Source organism: Carassius carassius, chromosome 2 (assembly GCF_963082965.1).
Source record: "Carassius carassius chromosome 2, fCarCar2.1, whole genome shotgun sequence".
Taxonomy (NCBI): domain Eukaryota; kingdom Metazoa; phylum Chordata; class Actinopteri; order Cypriniformes; family Cyprinidae; genus Carassius; species Carassius carassius.
Genome location: NC_081756.1, coordinates 18,788,080 through 18,807,634, shown reverse-complemented (window position 1 = coordinate 18,807,634; position 19,555 = coordinate 18,788,080). Strand labels below are relative to the sequence as shown.

General features: G+C 36.4%; 1 protein-coding gene across 1 annotated transcript; it reads right to left on the bottom strand.

The window, feature by feature from the left end:
- Window positions 1-839: 839 nt before the first annotated feature.
- On the bottom strand, window positions 840-19,256 carry LOC132105597 (stereocilin-like). The gene is made up of 28 exons (XM_059510840.1): window positions 18,397-19,256; window positions 17,350-18,078; window positions 17,202-17,226; window positions 14,917-16,996; window positions 14,477-14,539; window positions 14,197-14,307; window positions 13,912-14,063; window positions 13,229-13,415; window positions 12,562-12,677; window positions 12,307-12,436; window positions 11,984-12,166; window positions 10,495-10,533; window positions 7,510-7,686; window positions 7,141-7,281; window positions 5,543-5,604; window positions 5,280-5,415; window positions 4,949-5,037; window positions 4,725-4,860; window positions 4,350-4,546; window positions 4,152-4,242; window positions 3,892-4,054; window positions 3,554-3,729; window positions 3,200-3,355; window positions 2,514-2,656; window positions 2,224-2,372; window positions 1,829-1,926; window positions 1,422-1,572; window positions 840-1,237 (listed from the first exon to the last, which is right to left on the bottom strand). The coding sequence occupies exons 1-28, from the start codon at window positions 18,443-18,445 to the stop codon at window positions 1,152-1,154; spliced, it is 6,015 nt and encodes a 2,004-aa protein (XP_059366823.1). The 5' UTR covers window positions 18,446-19,256; the 3' UTR covers window positions 840-1,151.
- Window positions 19,257-19,555: the final 299 nt, after the last annotated feature.

The following is a 19,555-nucleotide window of genomic DNA, read 5'->3' as shown; positions in this document are numbered from 1 at the left end:
AATTGAATAATGCTACCCATATGCTTCCATAGTGCAAGTCTAATAGTCTGGTCAGAGGAGAACTGGCCCCCGACTGAGCCTGGTTTCTCCCAAGGTTTTTTCTCCATTCTGTCACCGATGGAGTTTTGGTTCCTTGCCAATGTCGCCAATGTGGCTTGCTTAGTTGGGGACACTTGTCCAGTGTTTTCGTTGACTTGCTTGCACAGATACTATTTAAACTGAACTGAGCTGGATGATGACATAATTGAATTCCATGATTAACTGACTTTTTGCATCATTGACACACTATTTAATGTTGTTCAGTTGCTTTGTTACAATCTATATTGTTATAATCGCTATATAAATAAAGGTGACTTGACTTAATACATCAGGTCATAAACTAATGATAGCCATTATAATTTTATTAATAGTAGTATTAGTACATTTTTATAATAATTATTATTATACTTAATTGTAGTTTTATCAAGTCCCCTTATAACGTCTCTTGTAATACTTTATTTCACCAACGTGATTAAATACATAGATACACAATCACTCTCAAAGACTCTCCTGTCCCACCCACTTTTTAAAACATAAGTCACGCCACTGCTTTATTTCCAAGGATATATGCATTGGTTTATGCACAACAATACAAAATTAAAATACAGTCTGACATCAGGCAGCAAGCAATATTATGAAAAACAGGTAGTTACATAAGTAGCCAATTCAAAATCATGAGTGAGTTTACAAATGAAAGGAAAAGAAATTTCACAATCAAGTTTTTACTTTGTTAATACAACCCCTTCAGATATTTTTTCCAGAATTTCAATGTATGAATGCTGTTAAGTAGCAGTTAAATAAATAAATAATACTAATAAAAATAGGACAAGAAATTGAACAAAGCACAAGTCAAACCATATCAGTTTAGGCAATTACATTCCTAGGCTGATACATTATTCTCCAAGCAAGCAAATATTCAAAAACAATCAAACAAAATCACATTTTCACTGACCATCTATTATAAAGTGCAGAAGGAAATATTTCCATGAGTTATTGTTCTTGTATTTCTCATAAGTCTTATATATACAATGATACAGCTACATCACATTGCACATATTTGGAAAGAAAAGTTGGATTCAGTAAAGCAGAAATTCAGCAGCAACAGACCTAGCTCATCCCAGAGAAAACAGCAGCATTATCAGGACGCTGAAGAGGTAGAAAAAAGGACTGGGGTGCATTGCAACTCCCAGTGACATGCCTGAAATAATATACAAAAATAACTGTGAGAGACAGAATAAAGAACGTTTAACAACCCAAAATGTCCAAATATCAATCATTCATTCAGGTTTGAGATTAAATCACATATTTAACTTTTTTTAATTAATGTATAAAATAAGAGTTTTTCCTTCTCCCTCTGTTTTTCACAACAGGAGTGAAAGTACCTCTGAAATCAACAGGTTTGTCCTCCCAGGGGTTGAGCACCATGGACAGGGCCGTCTGCTGTACTGAAGACAGAGCGGAGCGCTGGGCCTCAGTCACAGCAACAGCCTGATCATAGGTGAACATACGAATCTGTGCCTGGTTAAACACTACCTGTGAAGAGAGAGCAGAAACACCAGGTAATACAGATCCTAGAATGACTTTAAAATACTTTTAATTTAAAAAAAAAAACTGAGGTCATCATAAGAGTGTTCTGAGATCTTGAAATTAACAGTTTGTTTGATTTTTAAATATTTTCCTCTTATTGTGCCAATAATAGTTATGAATGCAATCAAATAGCCACATACATACATACCTCATACCTTTTAGTGCAAGGCATTAAAGAGGCTAGAGAAAAAAAGATACTAACTGCAAATTTGTCTGCTGGGATGAGAGAGATGGCAAGTGGGGTGATTCCTTCAATTTGTTCGCTCACCAAAGCAGACATGGCTATGTCAGGTAGTCCCGCTACATAAAGGGGAAAAACGCACAAAAACACCATATATAGACAAAAAACATCAATCACCACAACTATGAACCAAAATGAGCAAATCAGGCACAAGTTCTTTAAGCTACTATTACTAATAAACAATTCTCTATGATAAACTATATCTGTTAATGGACTCTTTTTGTCCAAAGTGACTTAAAGGTACATTTATTACAGGAACAATTCCAACTTTGGTTAAGTGCCTTGCTCAAGGTCCTCGTGGTGATTTCTGTGGGAATCAAACCACAAACTTTCTGATTACAAGTTCTGAGCTGTACCTGCAATCGCTCCGATCTCAATGAAGACCTCTGATCCCCAGGAGCTGACTGGTCCAAATGCCAAGCTATGACTGAGCAGCCCTATCAATGCCTGCAGCTGCTCCTCAGAGCAAGACAAATTCAAACGGCCAAGCCACAAAACTGCTTTACTGGAATAAGAAAAACAACACATTTCACATTAAGGACAAGAGTAAATTTAATAGATGGAAACAGACATGCAACACATTTTTAGATAATTCAGATAATTTTTTTTTTTCAATAATTAATTATTCAATGAATAATAATTCAACCTGAATTCCACTGGATTCAGGTTGCTCATGATTGGTGCATCAATCCCACACACAATGTGCCCCAATGCCACAAAAGTGCTGGAGTCTAACTGGCTAGGAGTCTTTCTGTTTGAGTTCAGAACCACGGAGAATAGTAATTTCAGCTGCAATTGCAAACAGAAGTAATTTACAATATGTACATTCAACCATTCAAAACAGGGTAAGACATCATTACAACAAAAAAAAAAACTAAATAAATGCTGTTCTTTTGAATTCTCTTTTCCTAAAAAAATAAATAAAGCAGCAACAATTTTCAACATGGATAATATTTAATATTTCTTAAGAACCAGTGTCAGCATATTAAAATAAAGAAACATGTGACACTGAAGACTGGAGTAATGGCTGCAGTAAACTTAAGCTTTGCCATCACAAGAATATATTACATTTATTTCTTGTTTTTCCTGTAATTTTGATCAAATAAGCCTTGGTGAGTAGTAGAGACTTGTTTCATAACAAAAATCATACCAATCCCAATGATTGAACGTTCATTAAAATGTATAATAAATAAAGAAATGAATAAAAACAGTATTCTCCAATTCAATCAGGTGCATTTTCTTTCATTAGTGGTATACCGTTTTTTTTTTACAAATCTCAATTTTACCAGCCATTCCAGCTCACTTTTACTAATGGGTTCACCAACATTTTACCTGTCTGCTGGTCCATGTGTTGAGAGCCCCCATAGCTGAAATTGACTGAATTTCAGAGAGTCTAAGAGAGGCCAATTCTTCAAGTGTGAGCTGAGTGGCAATGCGACCCAACTGAGAGATCACAGAAGAGTTAAAAGAGGAAGGCATCCCATACACCTACACACAGACAAAAAAAAAATATTTAAACCTATTATTATGTCATAGATATGCAGATATTCACTGATTATCACCAACATATTAATGTGATTTACACCAAATGGAAAGTGAGGATGTGTCTAATAAGGTGAACCAGCAAATTGTCAAATCTCAAAAATTTTATTTATGAGGATATGAGTTGATGGAGAAATAGGGCACCTCTTTGGTCTTTGTAAGGAGCATTAACAGCTCGTATGCACCGAAAAATGGATCCTGGCCAATGAGCTCCAAGCACCTCTGAAATGCAGCTTGTGGCATGTTTCTAAGGCTGTCAATAGTCCAGGCAGCAGGTTGTGTCACATGCAGGCTCTCACAAGAGGGGATCAGTCCAGTATCTAAGACACAGAGATGGAGATATGAAATGAAAAGGGTTGAGTGGTCAAAAGTGTGAAGTGACAGCCATACTACTGTATTATATTCCTTCACAATCTGTAATTTAAAGTGAACAGAAGGATTTTAACAGATGACATACTGTAAAGGCAGAGAATTTTACTTACAATGGACACGTCCAATTCTGAGGAAGCCAAGAAAAAACTGAAGCACAAACTGCTGCTTTTCAAACAGCTCTGACGGTTTCTGACACAGAGAGCCAAACTCTCCTCTCTCCCACTCCTGCTGACTCAGGAACAGCCGCTCGATGCGCTCTAAGCTCATCAAACCCTGAAGACAAAACACAGGCAGACAATGATCGAAAATACTTGGTCAGTTGTCATGAGGTACAATACGCTTGGAACACCAGAAATATCTGGTCACTCACTAAGGGAATGAGCTGAATAGTGTCCTTCGGAAGAAAAAACAAGAAGCGATCCACTTGGTTCAGAGTATTTGATGTCCAGTTTGTTACGGTGCTATGCGGAGAAAACAGTTCAGGTTTATTGACAACTTGTTGGGTTTGATGCAAGCTTTATTTTCCAGTGATTTATTAGAAACTAGAAAATGTTTTAGCTGTCCATACCCAAATGTCCTCTGTTCCTCCAGCATCTTTGCCACCAGGTCTCTTTTATTGGCATTGTAGCAGAATCCTTGAAGAAACTCCAGACTATCAACAAAAAAGCTCCTATCCAAATTCGAAAACATTTCATCTGGCACAAATGTAGCCATGACGCCTAGCGAAAGAAACTCTTCTTCAGTGTACAGGCCAGTGGACATATCCTGATGAGAAAATCAAAGAAATAGTGGTTGGAGATACCAACTGGTCAAGCTCTTTTAAAAGGTGCAGGTTAAACAAAGTGTACATAGAATCAGGGTTGTTAACCCTTGTCAAAATCATTCACTGGATTGATCCACAGCAAAAGTATGTGCATGTATGAAATTATATTTATATATTTACCAGTCTTTGAACCATCTTGTCCACCAGGACAGCTTGTTTGGTGCTGGGAAGCAGTAGGAAGTAATATGGGTCCTGTATTATAATTTTCCTCAGGGAATGCATCTTATCTGGAGGAAATTTCTTAATGGTGCTCAGCCTTTAGACAATAACATGAAATTCAACAAGTGAAGACATTATTTTAAATACATGTAAATGTATTTTGATTCAATTTAATTTGGACTCACGGAAGTGACAGAGCAATCTGAGAACCCAAATCTCCAAGTAACTCTGCGAAGAAGTCAAACCTATACAGTTCTTCAAATACACACTTTTTCTGTAGTACAAAAAAAAATAAACTTCTGTAAAAAGAGTGTTTGTGAAATACTCGATCCATTATTCAAGATTCAAGACATCTGTACTCAACTTACAGGTAGGCCTACACAAAATTGTATAGATTGAGCGAACTATGAGTAAGATCAAACTTAGTGAGGATTTGACTAAATAAAGAAGAAACTAAACTACATTGGTAATATGTAATATTTAGGTCCTGCATCTGAATGAAGGTTTACTAGATACCAGTGAGGGGTGGAGTGGCACAGGCTGCTCTCTCAGAAATATCATAATGTCACGTAGAGGAGATAGAGATGCCATGTTCTGGAGCAATCTTCTAAGGTCTGTGCAACTCACTCCCGTAGCCAGTGTCCCCAGAGATCTGTCATGTCAGAGAAAGAAAAACATGATCATACTTAAGTACTTCACTGAGCAGTGTCATGATTTATTTTGTAGAACTTATTTATAATCACAAAATCAACTTACAAAATTCTAAAGACTAAACTTACAGAAATTCTTGTAGTGAGAGACTTGGGTGAGAGGCGACAGCCTCTTTAAACAGAACTTTAGCCTGTTGAATGACAAAACAATACAAGTATTTCAAGGATCAAGGATTTAAGATTTTAGAATAGCTTTTAACTGTGCACAATTCAGATTATAGAAAAAAAATACAAGCAAGGTAAGGTAAGATAACCAGCAAAAGGTTACCAACATTCTTCAAAATAGCTTCTTTTGTGTTTAACAGATGAATGAAATTCATGCAGGTTTGAAACAACATGAGTATGAATAAAAAAAAAAAAATAATAATAATAATAATATATATATATATATATTTGGTTGAACTATCCCTTTAAGAAATTTACATACAAGTCAGCGGGCACAGTTACTTTAACTTGTTAAATATTTATTCATACATTAACAGTAAAATCGGTGACTTCTTGTCTCTGTAAGCTTATCTATAACAATAGAGGGGGATTACAAAACACTTTCATGCTTAATGTCCCGGAAAAAAGGTACTTACAGTACCTGAGCAACTCAGGTTGGTTTTCATCTTATTTTCTGCTAGCTAACACGTGATATACTGTCTAGGGTACTAAATCTGAGGTTATACAACAAAGAAGCTTTGTTGTGCTCCATTATCAATAATTAAACCTGCAATTAGACACTGTGGTATTATACAGATCTCTGTGGTAATAGGCAGTATCATGATGGAAAACACACTTGTTATGACCTCTTGCTCAAACACACACCTTTAGTCAGACTACATGTGAGAAAGAATATATTTTGCCCATCAGATCTTAACAAGATTTGCAAAAATACCAATGCTTGAAAGGCAGCATATAAATAGTGTTAAAGTTTCACATAAGGATATGTTTTAGGTTTTGGTTCTGCGCTATTGAAATGCTACATGGTCTTTGCACGGTAAGAACAGATATACACATTGTTTTTTTTTTTTCTACAACAAGTGTACACAAAAACCATTTTTCTTTGTTACAAAAGATTTCTTTTTCAAATAAATGTTGTTCTTTGGAACTTTGTGTTCATCAAAGAATCATGAAATAATCTAGTCACAATTTTGACAAAATATTATTCTACATTTTCAACATTGATAATAATAAGAAATGTTAGTTCAGCCCCAAATCAGCATATCAGAATGATTTCTGAAGGACCGTGTTGACACTGAAGACTGGAGAAATGGCTACTGAAAATTCAACTTTACCATCACAGGAATAAATTATATTTTAAAATATATATCAGCTAGTTTTACTATATTTTTCAGCCTTTATGAGCATAAATGTTTTCAAAAACATTAAAAGATCATATTGACCCAATCTTATGAATCTTAGTCTAAATAAATATGTATCACAAATCACAATTTAGTATGAAATTAAATGTAAGAAAAACAATTAAATTAAATATAAGAAAAACACTTTAATCACTCAGTAGGCAAATATTATAATGAAATCATCACTGCCATCAGTCAGAGGGGCGCTGTTAACAAAATACTAATAAAAAAAATGTTACTTAAATGTAACTTTGCAAGAACTGTAAATTTACTGTAATTATGGTTGATAAATGAAGTGTGTATGACTGGACTAGAATATACCTGCTGTGTGTTCCAGAGGCGAGTGTGTACAGCAGTGTCTCTGATCAGCAGCAGAGGGACTTGGGGAATCACACTGAGGAGTGGAGTGCTAGAGATGAAAGGATTGACTTTATCCATCCACTGGGACACATTACTAGAACCCTGAAAGCATGGAAGAAGAAGAAATTCACGATATTTGTGCTAATATGGGGGAAAAATGGTACAACAATGAAGCACATTTAATTTATATTTGGTTATGAATATCCATTCTGGTGTTAATACTCAAGCTCTTTTAGTTTAGATTTATTTACAGCTGTTTCCCTTAACTAATACTCCAATATGAGATATTTGATTTCAGAGGCCTAAAGGGAAAATTTGTGAGTTTCTTACCCAGAGTTTGGAGATGATGGTGTTGACCTGTGGAGGGGTGAGCCCAGGCGTCTGAAGGCTCATAGCAGGTAACGCTTCCAGCAGAACATCATTTGGTAAAGTCCACAGAGTCTCCACCTTTACTCCACTCACAAGAGATCCCAGCATAGACAAATTCACAGAGCCAGGTAGAGCCAACTGAGAAGGAGCGCAAACAAACATAACACCTATAATATTTCCAAAATATGATATTTAAATGACATTCAGTATCACTGAGAATTTACCATAAACTGGATTCTGGGACCACAAGTTTGAGAGAAAAAATAAAAAGATAAATAAAATAAATATATATATCAAAGTGTTTTTTTATCTATATTTTAAGTTATATAAATATATATAAATATACACATACAGATGCATCTCAAAAAATTTCAATATCATGGAAAAGGTCTTTATTTTTTGCAATTTAATTGACTTCTTTCAAGAGCAAACTTTCTTATATTGTAGATCCATTGCACACGAACTGAAATATTTCAGTTTTTTTGTTTTAATTCTGATGGTTACGACTTACAGCTTAGGAAAATAAATAAAAAATCAGTAACTCAAAAAAATTTAATATTCCATTTTGAGCTTGATTAGTTTGATTAATTTTGAGTATAAATACTGGGTACCTCTTGGGCTAGTTTAGAACATGCAACCACAATTATGGGAAAGACTACCAACTTGACAGTTGTCCAGAAGACAATCATCAACAACCTCCACAAGGAGGGTAAGCCACAGAAGGTCACTGCTGAAAGGGCTGGCTGTTCACAGAGTGCTGTATCAAAATACATTCATAGAAAGTTGACTGGAAGGAAAAAGTGTGGTAGGAAAAGATGCACAAGCAACAGGGATGACCAAAGCCTTAGGAAGATTTTCAGGAAAAGCCGATTCAAGAACTTGGAAGGACTGAAGCCAGAGTCAGCACATCAAGAGTCACCACACTCAGACGACTTTAGGAAAAGGCGTACAGCTGTCACATTCCTAGAACCAAGCCACTCCTGAACCAGAAAAAAATGTCAGAAGCATTTCACCTAAGGAGAAAAAGAACTGGACTATTGCTCAGTGATCCAAAGTCCTCTTTTCAGATGAAAGTAAATTTAGCATATCATTTGGAAATCAAGGTCTGGAGTCTGGAGGAAGACTGGAGAGGCACAGAATCCAAAGTCCAGTGTGAAGTTTCTGCTTTATGCTTCCATCTGTTATGTGGATGCTGATTTCATTTTGCAGCAGGATTTTATCACCTCCCCACAGTGTCAAAACTACTTTCAATTGGTTTGATGACCATGATATTACTGTGCTTGACTGGCTAACCAACTCACCTGAATTAAACCTCACAGAGAATCTATGGGGTATTGTGAAGAGGAAGATAAGTAACATCTGACAAACAATACAGAGGAACTGAAGGCCGCTATCAAAGCAACCTGGGCTTCAATAAAGCCTCAGCAGTGCCACAGGCTGATGATCGCCTCCATGCCACACCACACTGAAGCAGTAATTCATGCAAAAGGAGCCCCAACCAAGTATTGAATTCATAATTAAAAAATATGCTTTGGAGATCTTGAACATTTCTGGTTTGTACATCTTTTTTTGATTGATCTTTGAGAAAATATTATAATTTTTTTAAATACTTAATTTTTTTATTTTCCTAAGCTGTAAGTCATACCCATCAGAATTAAACTAAAAAAATCTTGAAATATTTCAGTTTGTGTCAATGAATCTAGAATATAAGAAAGTTTGATAAAGAAAAATAAAAGAAACTTTTCCATGATATTATATTTTTTAGATGCACTTTTATTTGAAGTGTGTATGAATATTATTAAAATTATAATATTATACTTTAATAACCTTTTACTGAAAAAAAGCCTTTACATTATCACAAGAGAAAGTAAAGACTATTATGTTGTTAAAAAGCATTTCAAATAAATGCTGTTCTTTTGAACATTCAAAGAAAAAAAAGTATCAGTTTCCACAAAAATATTTAGCTGCATATAAAATTTTGCAAGTGTCAACATTGATATTAAAAAGAAAATGAGAAAAAGTATAATATCAGAATATTAAAATGATTTCTGAACGATCTTGTGACACTGAAGACTGGACTAATGGATGCTGAAAATTCAGCTTTGCCATCATAGGAATAAATTACAGTTTAATATTCAGATAGAAATAAGGAATATTCAAATTGTAATAATATTTCACAGTCTAAATATTTTTACTAAATGTTTGATCAAATAAACAAAGCCTTTGTGAGCATAAGGGACTTCTCTCTCTCTCTCTCTCTCTCAAAAAAACTCAAATGTTTGAATGGTAATGTGAATATATACATAGCTGCCTTAATATTTTAGGAAGTGGGTATATAGCAAAGGAATCATCATCATTTGGGGGTTCTCAGCATAAAAAAATGTTTGAAAACCCCTTACATAAACAATTGAATTAGTCTTAAATAATTAACGTGTGCCATAAGCAGACTATATTGCAAAAACAGATATTTCCTTTAGGTGTCTCATTGACGGCACACATGTGAAAGAGTGCCAGCATGTGCCAGCTCACTACTGACACCCTATCTGACCTTCATCACAATGTTCCCTTAAACCTTAGACACAAAATACAAAGAGCTGCTTGACAACTTCCTTGTGCTTGGTGCAATCCTATACCTTGATGAACTGCCAAATCACATGGATCATATGAGTAAATGTTACATGCACTTTCAAACACGCAAAGTCAATTTGTAAAGAGTAACTGACGGGTGAGTGTGTGTAAGGCCGATGCAATTGTCCTTGAAATACCCCAGAGTTGAGGGCCAGCTGGCTGTGCAAAAGTGCTGACATCTCAAATGCACACACACACACACACACACACACACAGGTTTACAAGAGGCACTGGCCTTTTTTCAAACATTTAAGAAATAAAAAAATAAGAGCAAGCTTAGCTTTTCCCAACTCCCAACGACAGAAAAGATATACTTACACTAAGATTGGCAGAGATCTTGTCGATGATAACACGTGCCTTTGACAAAAAAACAAAACAAAAAACTATATTGATTAATAAGCAGTGAATAAGGCAGTGCATCATAAAGCAATAAAATGATGATGAATAAATATTCTGATTGATAAATTTTTTTATGTAAATTATATAGGTATTAGGTTTTTATTTTTTTATTAAATCACTTTTCTGACTTTTACAAGAACATTCTACTGACATCTGAAGCTTTCTGTTTTTCCATTGTGCTCCCATCCTCTGCCTTCCTTATGTTTTGGGTGGACATTGAGATGGATATGCAGAATTCATGTTTAGTCATGCAGAAATGATTAAAAGGGTTGAACAGTGACACAGTCCTCTACCTATATCAGATACCATGGTTCCTCTGACAGCAGTCTTCCATCTGTTGTAATACCCACACTGCCTGCTTTAACCTTTGACCTCTACTCAATTTCTCACCCACTAGGGTCTACTCAGTGTCTAAAATTAACACACCAAATGCAAAATGCAAGTAAAAATGGTCTTAGGCAAGCAAATAAAACCATACTAGGCTCTCTGGCCGGTAGCATTGTTAGAACTGTATAACATTACAAGGTGTAGGTCAAACTCTAAGATATCTTAACATCTGAACCTTGCTGATGTAATATGAGCTGTTCAAATAAAATAAATAACAATGCTAAATATTTCTCACACTATTCTACCAAAATCAAAATATTAAAAAGAATATTAAGATTTTGTTGATGGTTGTTGACAATTTTGTGTATGACACTATAAATGTTTCTCATATTCCTTTTAATGTCTACTTTTATTTTCTTTTTACTTTTTTCTTTTTCTTATTTTTTATTGTATTTTTTATTAATATTTATTTTAAACTAAAATACTTTCTTGGAAAACACTTTAAATGACCTTCATGTATAAAATAAGGTGCTATATTAATAAACTGCCTTGCCTATGACTGACCTGTCTGTGATGTTTGTCATAAAATTCTAGGGAAAATCTCATAGGAACAGATATACATTTTTAAATAGGGTGGCCATATACACCGTTCATATGGGACACGTCCTGGCCAGGATTTTAATAATGCCTAAAACATCCAAAGCAGTTTGACCAATAAAATTCACAGGAAAAGATCAAAGCAATGCAAATATGCACACGTGTTTGTTCGTTCGTTTGACTTGAAGCGTCACTGCACCAAAGTAGGTGCGAGAGCGATTTAAAAGCACAAGGAGCAATCTGCTCTGCTCTCAATAGCTCTTATGAATGTCACACAATGATAGACCTGCACAGTGCAAACAGCCCAAACCTGGATATTTTAGGCAATATTAAAGTCTTGGCCGGGACGTGTCCCGTATGACCACCATATTTTTAATGCAAAATTGTACCATGACTTGTAAGAAATATTTATGGCCTGTAAATTTTGCTAAATTATTTGCTTTGTGTGGCAAATGCATGCAGATATGGCAAAAATGGTGTGTACCTGTGCAGGGGTGAAAGGCACAGAGGCGAGGGTCCTGAGAGCAGCCATGAGCTGGGCTGAGGTAAGCTGCTGCAGGACACTGGATCCCAGTAGGGGCAGAAAAGGGCCAAGCTCAGAGACTCTCTGAGGAGTGAGACTGGATGGAGACTGCAGGTCAGACGATTTCAAGACCAAGCTGGATATCTGGACACAAAAAGAAAAGAAACCACAAACCAGAGGCTATTTTATATTTACGACTACAGTTATTTAAGTTTTTTTTTTTTTTTTAAAGAAGATGACAGCAATAAATTATTTATTTATCTGAAACATGAAACATTACTGACCATATTGCTAGGAACACTAAAACCCTGAATTGCACATGTCCTAATATTGGCCTGGATCACAGAGAAGGCTTCTGTTCCTGCATATGCCATCAGCTGGCTGGGGTGAGCCAGACAGGTCAGGTTTCCTAACCTGGAGGGGTGTGAGAGGAAACCTTTTTTTGCTTTTCCATGTCCCAAATAAAAAAATTATAAAAAAAAAAAAAAAATTAAGAAACTGTATTGATTTAGGGTAAAATAACATTGTATTTAGCTAACCTCCTGAACTCGTCAACCGTGAGATTCTGGAAGGTTCCAGTGAGACTCTGAGCAATGAACTGCTGCTTAAGTGGACTCAACGTGTTACTCATCAGGACATCCAATCCATCCAGCAGCTAAGAAAACAACAATGAGAACAAGAGTATGTCATAAGTGATCATTTAAGAGAATAGTCATTTAAACATCAAATGCTAATTTTTAATTGATCTTAAACGGTCATTGTAAATAAAACAAAAAATTTTAGAGTACATTTCACAAGAAAATAATATTTCAGTCTTTCTACTTAAAAAAATTATTTCTTCTTTGCTTTATTTTTGAAACTGACCAACAATTTCTGAGTGATTCAAGGTAAATCCTACACTTTTTTTTTCTGGTGTATAAAATATGAACCATTCTATATATTTCATATTATATTTGTGAATTCTGTAATGTCCTGTTTATGTGAACAGCAGTGAACAACTTTTCATCATGGTGTTAGAACCAAAGTCCACTACACAGCCATTCTTAATTCATGTGTTTCTGTGTTTATTTATTAAAAACAGACTATAAGGGCATGTCTGTTACAATGAACCAGTGGCAAGCCTTGGCATTTTCCCCAGATGAGCTGCCTGAGGGTTAACTGGAGCCAGATGGGTTCAGGTATCTTTGTGAGGTGATGGGCTGTTACCTGAGCAGGTGAGAAGTACTGGAAGCTCTGAAAGGGCAGATAGGCGATCAGGTTACCAGTGTCTCTGATAACGGATAAGCTGCCGGCTGTCATGTTAGGCAAGCTCATGGACTGACTGAACCATCGACCAAACGCTTGCTGCTGCTCCAGGGAAAGGTTTTTGATGCTGAAGTTAATTATGCTTAACCTGGAGAAAAGTAGGGGAGTGGAGATGTTTTAAACATTTTGAATTATGTGTATTATTGTCGTTAATGTTAACTAAATGAATTACAAATACATTTTTATGGAAATAAAGCTGAAATAAAAGATAAAAAATAATAAAATGAGAACTGTAGCCTAGGGAACTAAGTGATATAAATAAGTAGAATTTTAAATAAAAATAAATGAAAGCTAAATAGAAAAATCTAAAAATGACAGAATATAATGACAGAATACAAATAATTTTAAATTAACATATAAATGTATCTATCATTTTAAATAATTGTAGTATAAATTGTCCCACTTAGGATTCACTTTTTTGCTATTCAAATCAGCCATAATCATCATAAACAAGAATAAAATGAAGTTGAAATAACAATAATAATATAAATAATAAACGAAGTGAAAAAAAAAGAAAAAAGAAGTGAATGGTGTGATTAAGAGATGGTTCTTTTTAAGCTCAGGTATATGTGTGTGTCACTCACACATTGATATTATTTTGTAGCGGCATTGACAATATGTCTGAAGGTGTAGCTAGAGCCAACAAAATACCCATGTCAGAAAACAGGCTAATATCCTTGGGCAGGTGTATTTGGAAGAGCACAGACACCATGGCGTGCAGGTAATCATCTGTTAGCTTAAAAAAAAAAAAAAAAAAAAAAAAAAAAAAAAAAATCTGTAAAATCACAATCAATTCATTTATTTTGATTGTTTGTTCCTTGATTGTTTTTGTTTTTAATATATAATGATGCAATGATGAGATGGTCCACCTGCAAAGTGGCATAGTTCCTGTTATAGTACAGCAGAATCTCCCTCACAATCATGCTGTCTGCTGCACTGAGCACTGATCTCAGATGAGAGAGAGGAATACGGAAATACTCCTGTAAAAGCAATAATGTGTAATTCAAGCTGTTACTCACACTGATTTCAAAAGCAGATATTCTGTGAGAATGATAATGTGGATTGACAAAGCAAAACATTAATTTGATTCAATCACTTTCAGGTGTTATTTAAAAAATAAAAACATGCTAATTAAGTTGTGCATCCAACCTTGATCAGGAAGAAGTTAGTGGGCATATTTCTTCCTGTTTGCATCAGACTGGTCAGAACTTTCTGAAATACACATATGCAAAGTTTCAACCGGAAATGCAGTAGGAACAACAACAACATACATCAGGTATTTGTATCACAGTACTAATGTAGAGACAAATCAAATGACTCAAGAGTTAATATTACATGCTAAGGAAGAGATTTAGATTATCCAATGTCAGGTCTAACACCTTATACCACATGTTAATGAACTAGATCATGGGTCAATTACAAAATAGTGGTGAACCCTGTAAGGGATATGCTTAATTAATAATCAGAAATAAACAGAAGAACCTCCTGAACTAGTTCACAGTGTCTTTTTTGGGAAACAGTGGTCTAATAAAACAATGATATGCCCTGTTCTTAATATGTATTTGTAGAGATTTAATAATAATACCAACCCCAAAGCACTGCAAAAGCACACGCTTGTTGTCAAAGTTGGTTTCATTGTCCATGTAGGCGACAACTGATTCCAACACACTAAGCTGAATATACTCTGTCATCCTTAGAGAGGTCATTTGGTTTTCTTCTAGAGCCAACAGCAGGACAACCCACAGGCTGGTGGCCTGCTTGACCATCGATGTCACTTGTGTAGTCATAAGATTCTCCAAGCGAGGTTGGAGGATTGTTATCCCACAGTGCAACAGCACCCAAAGACCCTGGACTTGACTGGCACCAGTTTGGCAGACAGAGCTGAAATCTGTGCTGCATGTCCAGTTTAGCCTTTTAGCTAACTCCCTAGTTAGACATGGCTGGGGAGTTGTTACATTGCTCCCACTGATGGTGGGGTTTGGGGGAGCGGTGTATGTGGCACAGAGAGTGCCAACCTGGAGGCTGGAGGCCTCCTGAGTGATGTGGCTGAGCATGGAAGAGTCAGCACAGACAAATGAGGTAAAGTTGGCCTGGTCATATTCCCAGCAAAGAGCAAGGAGAGAAGCATTCGGGAGCACCAAAGCCCAACTGGAGTACTGACACTCCTCAGCTGGTTGGAAAACCATCAGGCCCCCATTCCCATTCCCAGCCCCAGCACCTGGGCCAGGAGCACTCAGGTTTAAGCATTGCTCCAATAACCAGGTGTTGTTTAAATTGGCCAGCAATTTCTGGAAAACTGTAGCGTTGGCACATACATTCCAAGTGAAATTCTCAGTGTCAAGATCTGCACAGAGAGCAAGGTCAGTCATGTCTACTATAGTAGGCTGGCTCCAATCTGAATAGACACAAACCTTCTCCAACATGTTTGTGGTGTTATTATTAGAGCACTCTCTAATCAGCCACTGGTTGTCAACATGAAGGGACAACTTGTCATACAAGGGTTTGTTGCAGCAGACGTTCTGATAGAAGCCAATCTGGTCATACTGCCAGCATAGACCAACCACAGACGGATCCACAGACATGTTTGTCCATTTGCTATAGTTACACCAAACTTCAATGTTCAGCAGTGGTGGGCTCGTAGTGGGATTCCTGATAGAGTTGTTGCAATATTGCTCTACCCAAGCATTTGCGCTGTTCTGCACAAGTAGAGTGATGAACTTGTGGTCAACACACACCTCATTAATGAACTGAACCTCATCATTTTGGATACATATAGAGATCTGTTCAGGGCTGATTGCTTGTACGTTCTTCCATTCAGAGTATTTGCAAAACTCAGCCACAATGGTGTTGATGTCAATTTGTGGAGGAGGTTCAGAGCAATTGGGCTTCAGCCAGTTGTTTTCTTCAGTGGAGAACACAACCATAAAGAAGATCATACTGTCACACAAAAGAAACTGAAATCTCTCCATGTCATTATACCAGCAGAACGTCACAATTGATGGGTCGATGGTTTCAGCAGTCCATATGTTATATGAACAATACAGGTTGACTATGTAAGAGTCTGATGTGTTTGCACAGAATTCCCAAACCCAAGCATTACTAGGATTTCTGACCAACACTTGCATAACTTCAGCGTTGTTACACACAGCAAGGATGAACGCCACACGATCATTTTCACTGCACATTGTGATCAAAGCAGGGTCTGTGGCACCATCACTAGTCCAGTTCTGGTAGTCGCAGAGGAGTTCGCTGAGGCTGAGAGTGGACCGTGCAATACGACTTGATTGTCCGGTGCCAGGATCACTGCAGGGCTCAATAAGAGGCAAGATGCCATTCTTGATAATGTGACACATGTTCCTCCATACCGTTGTCACTTCGGTTTGAGAGAGCGTGCCGAGTGCTCGACACATCTGATAAAGGACATAAGATTCCTGAGATTTTGCTCCTAAAATTGCTTCACAAAGTGTTTCGTTAAGTTGGTTCAGGTTTTGTTGTTCACAAGTGAGAATAGACATGGGAATGTCCACTGAGGGTGTGCCAGTACGACTGAACTGGATGCTGCTTGTGGCCTGACATTCTGGACCTGGGAAACTGCAAGGAGTTTCAGGAACCAAAATCATGTCCAGAAGTGACTGTCCAAAAGACCAGCTCACATTATGATTTATGCCCCTAAATACAGAAAACAAGCGATAGAATTAATAGTGTCTTCTTATAGTAAAAATATAAAATGGAAATTAATACTTTTATCATCAGAAAAGTATTATGATCACTTTTTTACTTTAAATAATGTTGATATATCATCATAATATAATATAATATATAATATATATCTTCTCCATATTTGTAACAGGAATATAGGCTTTCAGTGACATACCACATGATAAGCTGTTTGAGGTCACCTGTGCACAAAAGACAGAAGGAGACATTGATAGAGAATCACTTATTGCAAAAAAAAAAAAAAACGTAACTACAATAAAAAAAAAATATTGAAAAAACAAACTTAACCTAAAGCTATGACACACCTTGTTGACAATTCTCACTCTGGTCTAGGGTAGGAATTTCAATGCCAAACTGTAATCCAAGTTTTAGAAAATCCACTGGAGTTTGAAGTGCACTCAACATGACATCAGACATGAATGACATCAGAGGTGGAAATGCCATGTCCAAAAAACTATTCCAAAGTGCTAAAAAGTCATCTGATAGCAGATAAAGTGGGAGGTCTGAGGACAAAACATTCGTCAACATCTCCTGAAGAGAGTTTAATTGAGCCATGGTGGGGTCTGCCATTCGCAGATTAGATGTTGACATGCAAGCTTCAGCTTTAACAGAGGAGATCACAGAAAGTACTTGTTCATTCAATGCAGATGAAATGGTACTGGTTAAATCTGCTTGCCATCCACAGGGCTGTCTGTCCGCCAAAATGCAAATTAAAGCCTGAGGAAGAGTTTCAATAAAACTGTCAATCAAAGCAGGCTGGTTTATAGAGAATAAACTGTTGAACACTGTCAAGTAAGTATCTAGGCTAATGCTGTCAATTGCCATTCTCTCAAGGGGTGCTGACATTCTGCTCATTCTCTGATAGAGATTTGGCGAGGCCTCTTCTACCTGTTCTTCTTTTGACAAGGATCTGATGTTCTCTATCATCACTTTGATGTTCCTCTCAAATTCATCCTCACTCCTGGAGCTCTTTTCACTCTGTCTGATGATGGTCTTGGGTGATGAGGGTTTTATGGAGCCAACACATGCAATCCCTTTGAAGAAGAGGGTGAAAAATTTGTAAATGCATTAATATAGCAAGTGAAAGAAATGGAGCCTAGGTATTCATAAATGAAGGGCATGCTGAAAATATAATAATTATTATTTAAATATGGATAACATGTCAACTGAAAATCAAATGTTGGTTGGCTTTAATTATCCTCACTCTGACAATTTATAAAACTTAAGTTCACCTTAAAAATTACGATCTGGCAGAGTGCACATAAGAAAAGATTTATATAGGCCTACATTTTATATATACTGTTAAAAGAGAGAGAGAGAGAGAGAGAGAGAGAGAGAGAAAGCACGCTTACCTAAAATGATGCTGAGCATGAGCAACATCAAACTTCCTCCCTGGAGCATTTTTACTGAGGAATGTCCCGATGTCGTTGAGGCGGGTTGTTAATTTAACACAAGCATGACCACTGTCGGGAGAGACTTCATTTCTTTTTTTGATTCCAAAAGATAGCTAACATAACATACTGTGCACTGCAGTATATCCTGTGTGTGTAGTGATTCCTGTATTTCGTCTCTGTTCCATCACCCTGCAGTGTCACCGCAACTCAATCTTACATCAGTCGCCTAATTAAACAGCAGCATATAGTACGTGCGAAACCGAGGCCAAGAAACACACGGAACGGATTTGGGAGCGGAGACTCCGACGAAGTGCTTAAATATTAACAGGTCGTGTTGACTGTCAGCATCTCGGTCACAGTAATATACACCCAAACAGCGACAGGTGAAACAAACGTAAGCACAGGTGGGTGGGTGTTAAGATCATGGGCCCTCAGTGTCACGCGGGAAAACAACACGAGCATATGCTTTACAACACGCCTACAATAGCGACGATAGTGTAAGAGTGAATGCTGTGACTAAAAATAATATTCTTTTTAGCGCAACCCATTCAAAACATTTTAGTAATAACATTCCATGTTAGCCCATGACATTATGCTAATAATTCATAAAACGTATTAAATCTAACTTTAAAACAGGTCGTCACAACTTAGTACAAATGCATTTTTGTACCTGACTATCCAATCGTTTAAAAAAACCCATCTGAAGCTTATTTACATTGTAAGTTTTCATTTACAAATGAGTTATAAAGATTAATTTGATTGGTTCCTGATTTCTAAAAGGCAATCCATGACAAAACATGTTTACCCATTTTTGTTTAAACCACTGTAGTTACAATTTATCGTAACTAACATTTACGCATTTGGCAGATGCTTTCATCCAAAGTGACTTGCGTTCAAGCTACACATTTGCATTTTACTGAAGACATTTCCCTGATTGTTACTGGCCTTGAAATCACAATTTTCTAGTTCCATGATTAAACGGATGGAACTACAAAACATAAGTAAAATTTTATCTTAACTCCTTTTATATGAATTAACCTTAACCTGCTCTAACTCAAATAACATCAAGGCTTTGAAGCTCACTTCTAAGGTTATATCATAATGCATAAGATGCCAT